A 14,744-nucleotide genomic window follows, 5' to 3' on the forward strand; every position below is an offset into this window, starting at 1 on the left:
TGGTTGCTATTGAGAAGTTGCGGTTCATTGAATCTAAATGCAGGCTTTTCAGCTGAAGTGCAGGTGAGCAATAACCTGACGTGTGTGTGTGCAGTGAATGAGTTCATGCACATGTATATGGGCGTATGAGTGCGAGCATGTGTCCCCGTTTGTGCATTTTTTTGTGCTTGCATATAAAAAATGTTGGACGAGTTTCCTCGAAGCCAGTGCAGCTGAATGACCAGCTGGAGACTTGTGCCAGCAGAGAGAGGGAGCCAATTTGAGAAAAATTCAAGATATCTTGAGCCAGATCATGGTAACAAGCCCTGTTCTTCCCCAGTAAAAATAATGGGCTTCATTAACCATCCTGTTAGCGCAGCAGCGGCACTGGACTAGCTTGTTCCCAACACGAAGTAGTTGCACGGTGGCCAAACACTTTTATCATTACTAAACCCACTGACTCAGTGTTTCCAACTGGTTAACAAATGTTCCTTACATCTACTGAAAGTTATGGCAAAAGGGAATACTTAAAAGTATTTGATGGTAGTGTCTAAAATTTTCCTTTCCAGAAATTGGAAAAGGTTGAGGCTTGGTTTAGAGTAAAGCTGCAACAATTTGTCGATTAATCGATTAGTCGAGAGAGAAAAAAATTAATTGGCAACTGTTTTTGATAACCAATTGATCGTTTCAGTCTTTTTTCAAGCAAAATGTCAAATTTGAGGGTTCTAGCTTTTTAAATATACAAATTTGCTGTATTTCTTTGTCATTTATGTCAGTAAACGAAGAATCATTAGGTTTTGGACAGCGATTTAAAAATGTCACTTTGAAATTGTGATGAGTAATTTTCACAATAGACTAAACAATTGATTAATTGGAAAACTAATGGGTGGACTAATCAATGATGGAAATAATTAGCAGTATCAGTTTTTTTTGTTTTAATGACTTGATGTAAAGAGGCAGTATATCTAGTAGAAAATCAGGTTTGGCGATCCTGAAAAATGAGATTTTCATGTTGTTTCAAAGTGTCCATATTTCCTATGGTTCCCTTTAATCATATACAGCGCCACTGCTCAAGGATGCTGTCTGTAATAAATGACTGAATGTTTTGCCAGCTAAAAATGTAAATGAGTTATTTTCCCACTCTCCTTGCCTTGCCTGCTGTTCTATAACCTTTCTTACTATATGGGTCAATAAAAACAAATGACCACAATGGGGTTTGTATTGTTTATTACATTGAATATATGGTATTTTTGATGATCAAGAGTTGGTTCCTAAATTTGGGAGCTTTTTGAGAAGTGATCCTGACATATGTGAGGGAGGAGTGGAAGCTCTTTGGCTAGTTTTGACAACTCAATGGGGCGCTGATGAATCCGTCCCAAGCAGGCCATTCCCAAGCCCCAGACACCATATCCCCTCTTTGACCCGCTGCACTGACATTAGAAAGAAATCCTCTGGGGATTCGCCCCCCCAACCCCAAACAGCAACATGCCCACCCAAAAGTACATTTTGCACAGCGGTTGCGATGGCAGGCCTTTCTTTTTCTGTCCCGCTCAGGTCTTGTCGAGCCGTCACAGTGATGGGCCGTACTGTACCGCCAGACAAAAGAAGAGACAACCATCACTCTGGGCCACTGATCGGCCCTGTCTGGACTGAAAAGACTTTGATGGGGTAAAGCAGGGTGGGGGGTGCTCCACAGAGAAGTTAGTGTCTCCTGGGCAACCACTCTGATTGTCTGTCCCTGCCCCATCACACCCCACCTACTACCCCTTCCCATTTTTTTCTCCCCTTCATTGGTTGTTCACAAGGCTCCTTCCTGGGTATAGGGGACTGGCTTTTGCATGAAAGTCTCAGTCTGGTACTTAAGGAGTGCTTTTCTCCGGGCTGACTTTAAAAAATGCAAGGATCAAAAAACATCTTCACGTGAATGCTAAGGCCTCTCGTTTCTCGTCTCTGAACTTTCCTACTCCTCTTTCCACTGTGTGTTTGAGTCTAACATGAGCAGTTTAGCAGGGCGATGGGACAACAGGAAGTTTTTTTAGCAGATCCACTCCTGTGATGGCAAAGAAGAGAGGGCAGCCATTGGATGGAGAAACTCAGGCAGCAGGGAGGGCCTGCTTTGTAAGGCAGGACAGTGAGGTACAGTGTAGTGCCTGGGATAGGGGGTGAATGTACCCATTTGTCTTCATTTGGGAGGACCGGCAGACAGGGTGGGGGTGGGGAATCTATCCGGGAGGAGTGGGAGGTGCCGGTCCTCCAGTCAAGTGGCCTCGGGGGGATTTGAAATGCATTTGGGGTCCTCCCCAAAAGCCTGGGAAAGTGTGGTGAAGCTGAGATCTTAACCATAGACTAATGACACATACTGCAGTCCTTAACCAAGTGTGGCCACAAACGCAAAACTAAGTCTCCTGCTGAATTACACGAGAAAAGCCTTTTCAACACAATGTCCGCGCTTTAGAATACCAAAGAAAGGCATCCGTCCCATTTTTTTGACGGATGCAACGGTGCAAACTGTGGCACAAGCAAATTAAACACACTGTAGCAGAGAAAAAGAGGGAGTTGTAAATTTGGTTGAGAAAGAAGGCATCCACATTTCTCAGTGGCCTCTGCTCCGAGTTGCCTTGTTTCCATGGAGATTTATGTACACATGGCACACAAAAGAGGGCTAAGGAGGTAACATGGCCTGTTTAAGCCTTGAGGTATTTGCTCGAGCAAAACCCTGCTGCTAATAACACAAGCTCCATACTGAGCCAGGCAACCTGGCAGCGCTGCACACAGGTTAGTGTTTGAGAAAGAGCAGGCGGGGGAAAGAAGGCAGAGGAAAGTCAGATGGAGATCACAACCAAGCAAAGATCCTGGAGAGGGCGGAAAGACATTGAGGGAGAAAGAAAGTAAGCAAGGAGGAAAGAAATAAGGAAGGAAGGCAGAAAAAAGAAGCAAGAAAGAAAGCAAAGAAAGCAAGAGGCAAGAAAGAAAGAAAGAAAGAAAGAAAGAAAGAAAGAAAGAAAGAGCACTGTAAAACATAAATAGCTCCCGGGTTAAGAGAAAAAGGATCGGGAAGACATTTAGTGGGAAGCGGAAATCAATAAGGCAAGCGGTGAAGCTGGGAGGGAGTTCTAAGTGGATTAGATTGAGAGAATGTGTTCGATAGGTTATGGCTCTGAGAGAGAGGTAGCCAGACACCGCAGGCTCTATTGCATACTAATAAGGAAGCCAGAATGGAAGCTAAGAACAGGGTTGTGCAGTTCACGCTGAAGAGTTTTTCTATATGGCTCTGGAGTCATCGGTTAAGGTTTTTCCCAGCATTTGTATTTTACGCCCTTGCTGATTTTCTTCTGAATGTTCGCTGTTAAAATTCATGTCCAAAAATAAAATTCCACTCAACTTCCAAAGAACCATTCCTGAGACTTTTTTTTTTTCCCGCATAACATCTAGCCAGGAAAACTTATAATTTAAAGCAAGCTGGATATCTTGCCTTAATCCAAAAAAGGAAGACAAACAGTAGTGTCCTTAACGCTGTCTGCTTACAACAACTTTTGTTTCACACTTCTGGCATGAACCCAGCCACCCTTTCTCTGGCCAAGCGCCTGGGCCTGGGACAGCTGTCATGGTCGGAGTCTCGGGCTTGAGAGAAAGCCAGGGAGCGAGAAAAGAAAAGAGAGACTGGGAGAGAGAAGGAGTGAGAGAGTCATTTGGCCGGGGCAGCGTGCCGCAGGGGTGATTCCTGATGGCAGAGGAGGATAAGGGGATGAAGGGAGGGAGGGATAGATGTTGTGCTTAGTCACAGACCTCCACTGTGACCCAGAAGGTCAGGCCTCCGCACTGGCCGCCTGACCAAAGCCTTCTGAGGCAGCCGGGCGGAAAACAAGATGCAAACAGCTACCCCACGCAGTGTGGTGAGCAGGCAGTGGCCAATCTTGAAGATAGGGACCAGCCAGAATACCCAGCCTGAGGGATTGGAAGAGGTGGGGTGAGGAGGTGTGGGGAGTCAGTGGTACCTACTCCCCCTCACTTAGGCCAGTGAACCAAGGGACCACCAGCCAGACCAGAAGTAGTGGCGGGGGAGTGGAGACAAACAGTTGCCAAGAGACCACCAGTGATCCCGCGACCGCCGCAGTTTGACCCCGATTGAGGAGGTCAACGAGGGGGGCTTACGAGCAGCTCCCCCCAGCCTCCTCCCCTGACCGACAACCAACCCCCCAGGCAAAAGTCTTCCTCCTCCACGTGCCCTGGGCCTGCAACGGCGCGTTTTCACTGATCTGTTTTGCTCAATTAAACTTCAGAGGACACCCTGCCACATCTCTTTGCAAAGGTCATGACCCCGGGGGCAGAGGTTAAGTCTGGCGCTCGTAAAACAAGGTCTCCATTAACGTGGCAGCACGTACTCGGAGGTAATCCATCCGTTTCTACAAACTAACGTGACAGTGTGAAAAAAAAAAGTTACGTTACTGGGAGAGGGAAAAAAAGTCAAGGTAATGATGTTTTATGGCTGTGTTAACTTCCAGCACCACAGTAATGGGAAAGTTGCTTGACCTTCTTTCATCTCCCATCGGACTACCTGAGTAATCTGTCACTGGTTGCGTGAAGAAATCCACTGACAACTAGAGCTGCAACAATTAATTGCTTTATAGCTTACTTGTCAACTATGAATTAATCACCAACTATTTCGATAATCAATTGATCCGTTAAAATTCTCTGATTCCAGCTTCTGAAATGTGACTTTTTTCTGATTTCTTTTCTCGTCTATGACAGAATAACTTTTGGTTGTGGACAGAACAAGACAGAGGACATCTGAGGATTATCTTGGGCTTTGGGAAACACTGATCGACAGTTTTCACCATTTTCTAACATTTTATAGACCAAACAACTAATCAATCAATCGAGAAATAATTTACAGATTAATCAACAATAAAAATAATTCTGAATTGCAGCCCGACTGACAACTTTCATAATACTCAGAATCCTTTTAAGTAATTTGTACTACAATTCCTACTTTACTGCACTTGAGCGACCGTTTGTAAAATTCATCAACAATTGAAACAGTTTAGACACATTTTTAACGTTCACCAACATTCCCACAAATTCTCCGTTTGAATTTCTTGTGTATCTTAATCACATATATTCGTAAATAATCTTATTTTCTAATTCCATTCCTTGTGCACATTTGTATTGAGAACTAGACATTTAAATATGCTGCGCCGAGTACTTTCAGTGAATATAATAGCTACATTCCTATGTTTGTTGAGGAAATAGTGATGAGCAGCATAACAAAACCAAATACAAACGAGGCCTGCAGTATTCTAACATGTCCTAACATGACGATTATCTACATGCCTTGTTGCAACTATTCCATCGAGCTGTCAAACTGGATATGCAAAATATGAATCCAGGTGGGGGGAGGCGATGATTCAAAGAAAAAAAAAAGAATTGCACTTCTTTTTATCAGATGAAGATGAAACAGTGCATTGGAGTACAACAGCAGTGTGTGTGTGTGTGAGAAGCCAGGGCCCTGTATTGAACGCGGCCTGCCAGTTGGCACAATGGATGCCACAACCCCCACTCCCAGCCCCCAGCCTACTTCCCAGCGGGCATTCATCTGGGCATGCACATGGGTGCTACAGCCCTGCCTGGCTAAACGCGTCTGTGCCCCAGAACAAGGGGGCTGAGTGCCCTCTCTAAATTCACCCAGCGCACTCGTTGCCAACCCGCCGACCTTTCTCAGGCAGCGACCCACCAGATTCAAAAACAAATACGCTGTGAACTTATTGATTTTTGCCACAAAAAATAACAGGAAAAAATACTGTTGAGTAAATAACAGCAGAAACATATTTCGCACAGTAGAAGTGAGTTGCTGCCAGGTAGCAGGACAGAGAGAACAATATTAAAAGCACAGTCCAGACCCATTTTTTTTTCTAGCAGTTCGCACAAACACCAGATTCTGTTCCAGTCAGAGCCGTTTGCTAGTTTCTTTGTGTTTGATTGTATGTTTGTTTGTTTCGTGCAGTTGCAGCAGAACAAAGGCAGCGGCTTCCATTCTGCCACTGTCAAAAAACTTTCCAACGTGCCCACTGCATTGCGGATGCCAACCAACGAATCAAAGGCATGCTGCAAGCAGACAAAGAGGGTTTGATGCCAACCTCCAAACCTCTAACAACCATTACTGGTGATTTGCCTGCCTCCCTGGCACAGTGCAAAACAAAATGGCGCCGCACCGCACGCTACCACAATATGGCTGCATTGTCTGGAGATGGGCACTGCTTGGTTACTTGAAGAAAAGGAAAAGACGCTTTAGCTCGCAAAAAACGAAAAAGGAGGAAAAAAAGCACGCCCGTCTCTGTGATCCCGGTAAAAGAATGCTATTTTGTATTTGCCAAAGTTTCAACTCGGAAAATTTGGGGAGAACGGCGAATAATCGCTCTGATCCGCAATGCGACGTCGGATCCAAGTGAACTTAATTCTCCGGCGAAAGAGAACATTATGTTCAGCGTTTATTTTAAACAATAAAATTCATCTTCTTGCCAACATTTTACTCTTCCCCCATAGCGGACACATTTCCCTAAAATCATAGCTGATGTTATACCATCCGTAATGTGAAACACAAGATCTAACATATCTAAATGGTGTGTTGTGAAAAAAAAAAGCAGCACTATGCCGTTCTCAAGTTGGTACTGAACAGTTAAAAATGCAGCAGATGCAAACTAGAGGAGCGGTGGCATCCTACAAAAGACACAAAAGAGGGTCTGATGCCAACCCCGGTGCCAGTGGCAACCATTATTGTCTGTGTGCTGTGCCTTCTGCTTTCCCTGGCACTTATCAAACACAAAATGGCGCTCAGGGTTTGATGATAATGAGCTAGCTATACCACCATTTCTCCCCCAATAGCAAAGTATCGGTGGTTATTCGGTGTTGCTGCAGTAGATTTAATACAGGGGAATTTCAACAGGGAATACTATAGGGGGGGATTCCTGTGGTGTGATCAGATAAAGGGAGGAAGTTCAAAACTGTGAGAGACATGAATGACTGAAATTTAATTAGAAAGTGTAACAAGCACATTTTGTAAGAGACGTAGATGTTAAAGGTTAAACTCTGAAAACAAAGATGAATAAGAATCAAAATAACCTCATCTACCTGAACAGTATTTTCTGCTGAACTTAGGCATTGTCTTTCCCTAATTAATGTTTCCCTTCTCCTTAAATTATAATCATGTTTGAGCTTCAGAAGTGATGTTTCTGCCACCAAATTTGCTTCTTCCAATTTAAAGTTAAGAAGACCGGTAATGCACTGCAGAACTTCCTGTGATACATTTGAGCTAAAATTCTGTTCTGGACATCAGCTCGAACGTTTCAGTAAATGCCGGTATTTTTTTTGTGTTTGGCATTGTTATGGTTGCTTAGGACCGAGAAAAATAAATTATGATGATTCAATTCTGGAAAAAAAAAATGGAAAAAACATGCATGTTGAAACCTATTCCAGCCACCTGTCAACAAAATTTCTCAACCTCTAATTTCGCACTGTGGCTGAAAAAAATGCATGATTCAGTCTTTGCACCGAGCACGCCGCTGTGTCCGCAAAAGGCTTAAAGAAAGCAGCTTTTCAGGGCGTTAAGAAAAGACAGAGGTTTCTGTTTCAGCACAAACACGATCACACGCAGGATTTATAACAGACACAATATCTCACACACACTTAAAACTTAACTGTATTGAAAAAAGAAGTTTACACATATCTTCAATGCTATCCATAATGTGACTTACTCACAGCAATATGTTTATTAAATCTCTTTTTTTTTTTAATTGCTCTTATGTGATTATTGAGGTTTGAAATTACAAAATGTTACATTACATAAAACGGAGTATGGGGATTAAGAGCATGATTTTTTTAATATAGTAAAGATAACCTTAGTTTAAAAAAAAAAAAAATGCTGTTAATAAACACCGGAGCTGGAATAACAACAGCTTTACTGGTTCTTAGTATTAAAAAAATAAACTACTGGTTAGGATCATTATAATTTAAACAGTCTATACTACAACTTTCCACAAATGTCACAACTTAATATCCTGGCAAACAGAACATGTGTACAGTGTATGTGGCTGTGTGTGTGTGAGATAATAAATACCCCGTCCAAATTATAGTAACTGGATAATTACTGAACATGAGTGGAACCCATTTAAAACATGTTCTACATTTAATTTAGATTACAGATGGTCTTTTTGTTTTATACAGAGTCCTACTTGAACCATATATAAAAATGTATGCTGCACATATACATTACTGACGATCTAGTTTCTTATGTTTATTTGTCTGGCGAGCGTAGTGATGATCTCAGCCAGTCCGCGCAAGGCTGCCAAAAAGTAACACATGTGACCCTTGACCTTGCCAAGCCATCATTCACACATGCGCATTAGCTCACACACACACACAGTGAAACAAACACACACGGTATGAGTTTGGACCTACCTTGGTCCTGGACATAGTATGCTAGAAACAAGTCCAGCTCCTTGACCGATACTGTTATGTGGTGTGGCTGGACACAAAGTGCTGGGTTGGTGCAATGTGGAGACTTGACGAGGCGTTCCCCGTCTGTACTTTCCAGAGGGATGCCTTTGAAGAGGATGACCATCACCAGGTCCAGACGCCAAACTTTGTCGGCCTGCCGCAAACAGTCGATCCGGCGGATCTTGCCCTTCTGGTCCGGGTTGGATAGCACGCAGCACGGGTGCTTCTTGCCCGTCACGCTCAGGACAAAGTCCTCCCGGTACTCTTGCCGAATGTCCTTACGCAGCTTGGCCAGCAGCCTGGATGCCCATTTCTGCTTGACCTCGGGCTTCTCGCTCAGGAGCTCGTCCTTCACCGCGCGCTCCTCGTCCTTGGACATCCGCTTCTCGTGCTTCTTGAAGTACTTGCGTTTTCTGGCCTGGAGGTTGAACCATGTGTAGGCGATGGCACGGACGTGAGGGAGAAGTGCCTCGATGAAGGGATGAAATTCATCCTGGAGCATCCAAAGGAACATAGTGAGGAGAGAGGAGAGAGAAGGAGAGAGATATAATCAGAAACTCATGGAGAAGAAATATGGGTTTAGTCAGCTACTAATCTGTGGCAGAAGGGAAGTCAGACCACAAATAAACAATTCCTCATAATCAGTCACATAATTTCTTGTTGGCACTTTCAACAGTAGTTACTCTTCACATAGCAACTCTGGGTTTACCATCCTAGATGTCTCTGAGCATACTGCAGGTATGACAAGGACATTCCACTGTTTATATGAACTGCCAGCACTACAATAGCAGCAGGCCCGGTGACTGAATGCATTCTCTGCTCTCGTTTCCCCAAGCATGCTCTGAGCGGGACTCCTGCTACAGGGAGCATGCGCTCCTCACAGTTGCATTTCTCTTATCAAACTACCCACATTCCAACATGAGCTTATACCATATTCACGAAAAGGATGGAGGATGAGCTGGGTGGCCAAGTGGGGCGCGTTTGGAAAAATAGGAAGTTGAGGAGGTTCCCCTTCTCCTGGCACGTACAGAGAGCCTCGCACACGGGCCATGCGTTCAAAATGCATTAAAAAACACAAGCAGGGGAGGAAGGCGGCGTATCAAACGGAGCAAAAGGTATTTGCATAGGTCGAGTTAAGACTCGATTGGAAGTTGATGCCAAATGATTCGAGGTGTTGAGGTTAGCACAAAGAATGACACTCGCTCAGCTTCATTCCAAAAACATGAGGTTAGACAGAGATGTAAAAATCATGGCCTACTTTGAAAATTTCCAATCTCTATTTCCATTTTTGTTTTCAGTTTGATTCAAACGTATTTTTGGATTAATTATCAAAGACTCTGATTAATATTAATTCATAGTAATTTAACATTTTCACATGGGTTATCTGTTGTATTCTTCATTATACCGTAGTACACTTAATAGCACATTATCGTTCATTCTAAACAAAAAAATTATTCTAAATATGAGTCTAAAAAAAGAAACTTTTTCAATCAGCGTTTGACAGAAATTGCTTTGATCCTCACAAAAAAGGAAAAAGCTAAACATACATCAACCCAGCATCTCACTGACCTCTGGGCGAATTATAATAATCTCTTAATGCTCGTTCTCTGTAGGTGAAGGAATGCACAAGGTGGTGTGGATGATTTAGAAGTCAGGAAAAATTACAGGAGCTCCGAGTGACAAGTGGAAACATCAACTTATCTTTGTTTTAGGTCGTTAAAATGTCAAATTGAATAAGTGTGAGCGGCCCCCTTTTTCGAGCGGGCTTTTGAAGAGTTAAACCACATATTGTTCTTTTTGTAGGCAGCCAGGCAGGGAGGCAGGCTATATGGGAAACCACAGAAATCCACTCCCTATCTGTGCCTGCCGCTGGTGCTCCTCTGAGAAGCCACATTTCTGCTCTGCACGTTCGGACCAATAAAACTCTGCTCCAGTGTAGTAAATTCAAATTATAATCATTTATAATACAGCATGAATAAACATTTTATTCTCTACATATTCTAGTCTTGAATTGTAATACATTTACTATGAATACCACAAATCTGATACTTATTCGTAGTCTTTTTGAGAGGTAAAACAATAAATAAAATAAATTCAGAACTCCTTTAAATGTCATCTCCTCACTATAACGCCGCCAATTAAACTGACAAACGTAAGCAGTAAATGCTAGTAAATGTGCTCGGCAGCAACTGTTACTGAAATCCTTTTCACTTCTGTTTTCCGGCTCAAAAACACTTTAAATATTCTGTTAATTTTTTTTTATTTCGACCAGGCTACAGCCAAACGCTGTAAAGATAAATGACTTGGCCGGGGCCTGTGCAGTGCACTTCAGCTGGGGCCATAAAAGCACAATCCTCTTAAGTACAAACTAAACCACATCTCAGTCAATCACTTACTTATGCCAAGTAAAATATAAACAGTAAAACTGAGTCAGCCAAAACAGTCAGCCACTCTGACTGCTGAATCAACCTTATCGCGCGTTTGATCTTCCTACAGTGAAAGTGGCTTTATCTTCTTCCAACTTCACTTCCCTAAAGTATAGGGGTTTTACTCTAAATAAAAAATATACACGTGGAGGAAAAATATAAACAGCACGAGCAAGGCTGGGGAGTGTGTGTGTGTGTGTGTGTGTGTGAGTGTGTGTGTGTGAGAGAGAGCGAGAGGTTACTGGAGGACGCAAATAACCTAATTAAACCTGACAGAAAATGAGACTACCTGTGCCAATTGCGCACAAGATCATAAAGATGGAGTACGATCTTAAAAATCACCTTTACGCACAACTTTACGCACACGAAGAACGCGTAAAGATTGGCACTTGAGTGACTTTCTAATTGATTTTTCGTTAAAAAATAAATAAATCACCACAATTGTGTCGCAAAATTGCGCATTTTTCATCAAGAACTTAAGTATTTCTTCCTCTCTTTTTTACTTATAAGGCTGACTTTATGAATTGTGAAAGTATTTCCCGTGCACACAACTTTCAATCCCCTTCCCACTCGCCTGTGACAATTTTCTCAAAAATATGCAAATCATGGCAATTAAATGTGCGTGTAGAAAAAAAAAAGACACAAATACCTGAGTGAGACAAATTGGAGAATACATGACGAGACGGCTTACACACACACACGACGTGAATGTACTTGGACTGATTCCTCTCTGATCACTTTATCGCGCCATTCCTGGGCCGACGTGCACCGTGCGAGACCGTGGAGCAGCTATCCGCGTAAAAACAATGCGAGGTTATCCAAGAACATCCATGAATTCGTGCGATCCAAAGATTGTCGTCTCCGCGGTGAAAAGGAGGTTTTACGCAGTGTTTAAAGTTGACATGCACTTTTTGCAGATTCTACTCGCGGAGCCGGTGCGAGCGGTGGCTGCTGCTGCTGCTGCTGCTGCTGCGTACTCCTCTACTACATGGGGCTCTTTGCGCGTCACGGTGCTCTGAGATCTCGTTCATAAAAGCATCGTGGGGAGCTTCAGAGGGCGCCGAGTGTGTGATGTTCACCCCTGCTTTCACCAAACTTGATATGAAATCGACCGGTGCACCTTCGGTCCTGCGCGATTCCAGCAAATCAGACCCAACTTTTTTCCTTTTTTTTTTTTTTTTTTCTTTCACCCACGTAATTACACAGTCACACTCCTCCTCCTCCTCCTCCTCCTCCTCCTCCTCCAAACACACAGCCCCTATCCACCATCCAGCACCTTCTTCTCCTCCTCCTCAGCTATCTGAAAACACAGCATTTACCCCCTCATTCCAGATTTTTTTATATATATATATTAGCTTCAGGGACTTTGGAGCACAGAGACGGAAAAGGGGAAATTTCCCTACACAGATCTGGCAACCTCCACACACCCCCGAACCCCGTGTCAACAACATGCGCTTCACTGTACTTATTTCCCAGTTCAGATCATCCAACATTGAGCCTTTACTTCGCAGTTAAATCAAAATTGGGGTCATTTGTTGCTTGTCAGCCGCTTTCTAGCAGAGGAAACCAACACGAACTCCATTAGGAATTTCTTTAAAAGTTCCCAAAATAATTAACAACGACACAAACAGCATGTAAAGGTAGAAATTAAGGAGCATTTTCTGCTTTCTTTCCAGCTGAAGACCCCCAGCTGAAGGCAATTCACTAACTGTGTTGTTTACTGCAGAATTAGCCCGACAGGTAAAACTGACACCTAGCTTAAAAGTTGGACGCGTTACACATACTTTAAAGGGAATTTCTGTTTTAAATTTCATATTTCAAAATGCTGCCAGTGAGCCGAATAACTCGTCTCCACCTGAACACTTGAATTAGCTTTTTAATGAAAGTGTTTTAATCCCCCACAGCTAAGCTAGGTGTGTATCGCGCCGAAATGCCTGGAAGTTAAAGCGAGTTTGTTGCTGCAGCGTGTGTGTGTGTGTTTGTGTGTCCAACAGAGCTGTCAGCAGTCCACATAGAGTTCATTTGCCAAATTAAGGGGAATGGGATGTTAACATAGGCTGCCGGAGAAGCCGTGCCAAGTTTAGTACGATTTTTGGCCCGACCGTGCCAGTGTTGTGGTCCGTGTTAAGTTAACCCCACTCCTCCAACATTTCTCACCCCGTCGCGGACAGGACAGTATGACTAAATAAAAATGGTATCACAAAAAATAATTGAAAAAAAATAAAAATCGGTATTCATCACAACATTTGACAGCAATAATAATCCATGTTCACGTACCATTGCACTGTACTGCATGGATTAATGGGGGATCCTGGAGCCTGGGGTTGAAACACACAAGCCGGTAGCTTCACATTTCTCACGTTCAACTTTGTGCTTTGGAGGGCTTTTCTCTTGCAGTGCTCGCACACAAAAAAAAAGAAAAAAAAAAAGTCAACACCGGAAGACAATTCTTTGCAGATAGCGGCGAACAGAAGTTTGGAGCACCTCGCGTTTTTTCTCTCTCTCTCTGTTTTTTTTTTTTCCCTGTCTTCCTTCCTCTTCAAGTCTTACTTTTTTGGATCGGGTTTTTTGGGGTTGTTCAGTGAAGTTGAACGCGATCCAGAAGAGGCTGAGTTTTCGGCACTGGGCTGGTCTCCGCCTTCACTTTCACTGTCTGACTGACTGCCGCCCTCCGGCTCTCGGCGCTGAGCGTCAAGTCGGATACGATCTGACGAGGACGGGTTCCGGCACGACTCTTTCAAAATAAAATTAAACAAAAAAAAAACTGCTGGAGCGATTCGTCTTCAAGCGTCCGTAAACTGCCAAATAAACGTGAAACAGACGGGCACTTTATTCCTACACATTTTCCGCTGCTCTGTATAAAATATTGCTAACTTACCTTAGCGTGCATGTCAAAAGTTTTCATGTCAAAACGTAATCAAGTGTCTTAACTTTTTTTTTATCAGCTAACTGAATTGTTGTTAAACGTAAAAGACAAAGCATTTGCAAGAAAAGCTACTATAAACTATAAGGTTAGCCTACAGTATATATGGTGCCAATGTTGTTAATATTGTAAATTACACGTGCAATAACTCAGTTGTATCAGAATCCTTTTTTTCCCCCCCCAACTTCTAACTCTTATTTTGAAACGATTTCCCGGTGACGCTCCAGCTGTCTCTCTGCAGCTTGACACAGCTTTTTCGTAATAGTGTACTCATTCTCGCCTCTGATTGGTCAGACGCAGTGGCCCCGGGACTCTCTACCCTGGGCCCCTCACTTCCGCTCCTCTGACGTGCTGTGCGGGTCTCTTGACAGAGCAGAGCCGCTGCCGGACACTCAGCCAGCCTGTGTAGCGATGCGGTCAGTGGCTAATGGTGGAAATCACTACACTGCAGTAATTACTGTTGCACAAAACAACAACAACAACAATAATAATAATAACAATAATAATAATAATTATAATAATAATAATAGTGCACATGTACCCAATAAAGTAGTACCATTATCTCTATAATGTTGCTTATGCACATAATAGCCATTTAATCGATCAATAAAATCTTAGCAACAAAATTAGCTTTAAAACCACTGCCTTAGCTACTATCATATATAAGTATAACTAATATAATAGTATTTCATGTCATCAGTGCTGTTATGAGCTCATTAAGTGAGAAGAACAGCAGTGTAATAGTAATAACAGTAATTCCAGTCATAGCGTTAATATAGTAGTAATGTTGTCGTTGCAGCTGATGGGCTGTTTTAAAAGGTTAACACTGCACTGATTAATCATTCACTAGATGCCCATTACTGTATGCCAGTAATCACAGCGGCAATGGGACTTTATGACTTGAATGGGTAGTCTGAGCCTAGTCA

The 14,744-nt window shown here is 43.0% G+C and overlaps 1 protein-coding gene across 5 annotated transcripts in view; it reads right to left on the reverse strand.

Annotated features, from left to right (window-relative positions):
- LOC141003588 (nuclear factor 1 B-type-like) overlaps window positions 1–13,560 on the reverse strand; it is a 71,267-nt gene extending 57,707 nt beyond the window's left edge. For 3 of the 5 annotated variants that reach the window (XM_073474968.1, XM_073474966.1, XM_073474965.1), the window contains exons 1-2: window positions 11,545–11,896; window positions 8,431–8,962 (exon numbers count right to left, since the gene is read on the reverse strand). In XM_073474968.1, coding sequence (XP_073331069.1) covers window positions 8,431–8,962; window positions 11,545–11,571 — 559 coding nt within the window. In that variant the 5' untranslated portion in view covers window positions 11,572–11,896. Of the gene's footprint in view, window positions 1–8,430; window positions 8,963–11,544; window positions 11,897–13,172 lie in introns of those variants that run through there. The other 2 variants (XM_073474969.1, XM_073474967.1) reach the window with 2 other exon arrangements.
- Window positions 13,561–14,744: the final 1,184 nt, after the last annotated feature.

The sequence above is a fragment of the Pagrus major genome, chromosome 10 (genome assembly GCF_040436345.1).
Source record: "Pagrus major chromosome 10, Pma_NU_1.0".
Classification (NCBI taxonomy): domain Eukaryota; kingdom Metazoa; phylum Chordata; class Actinopteri; order Spariformes; family Sparidae; genus Pagrus; species Pagrus major.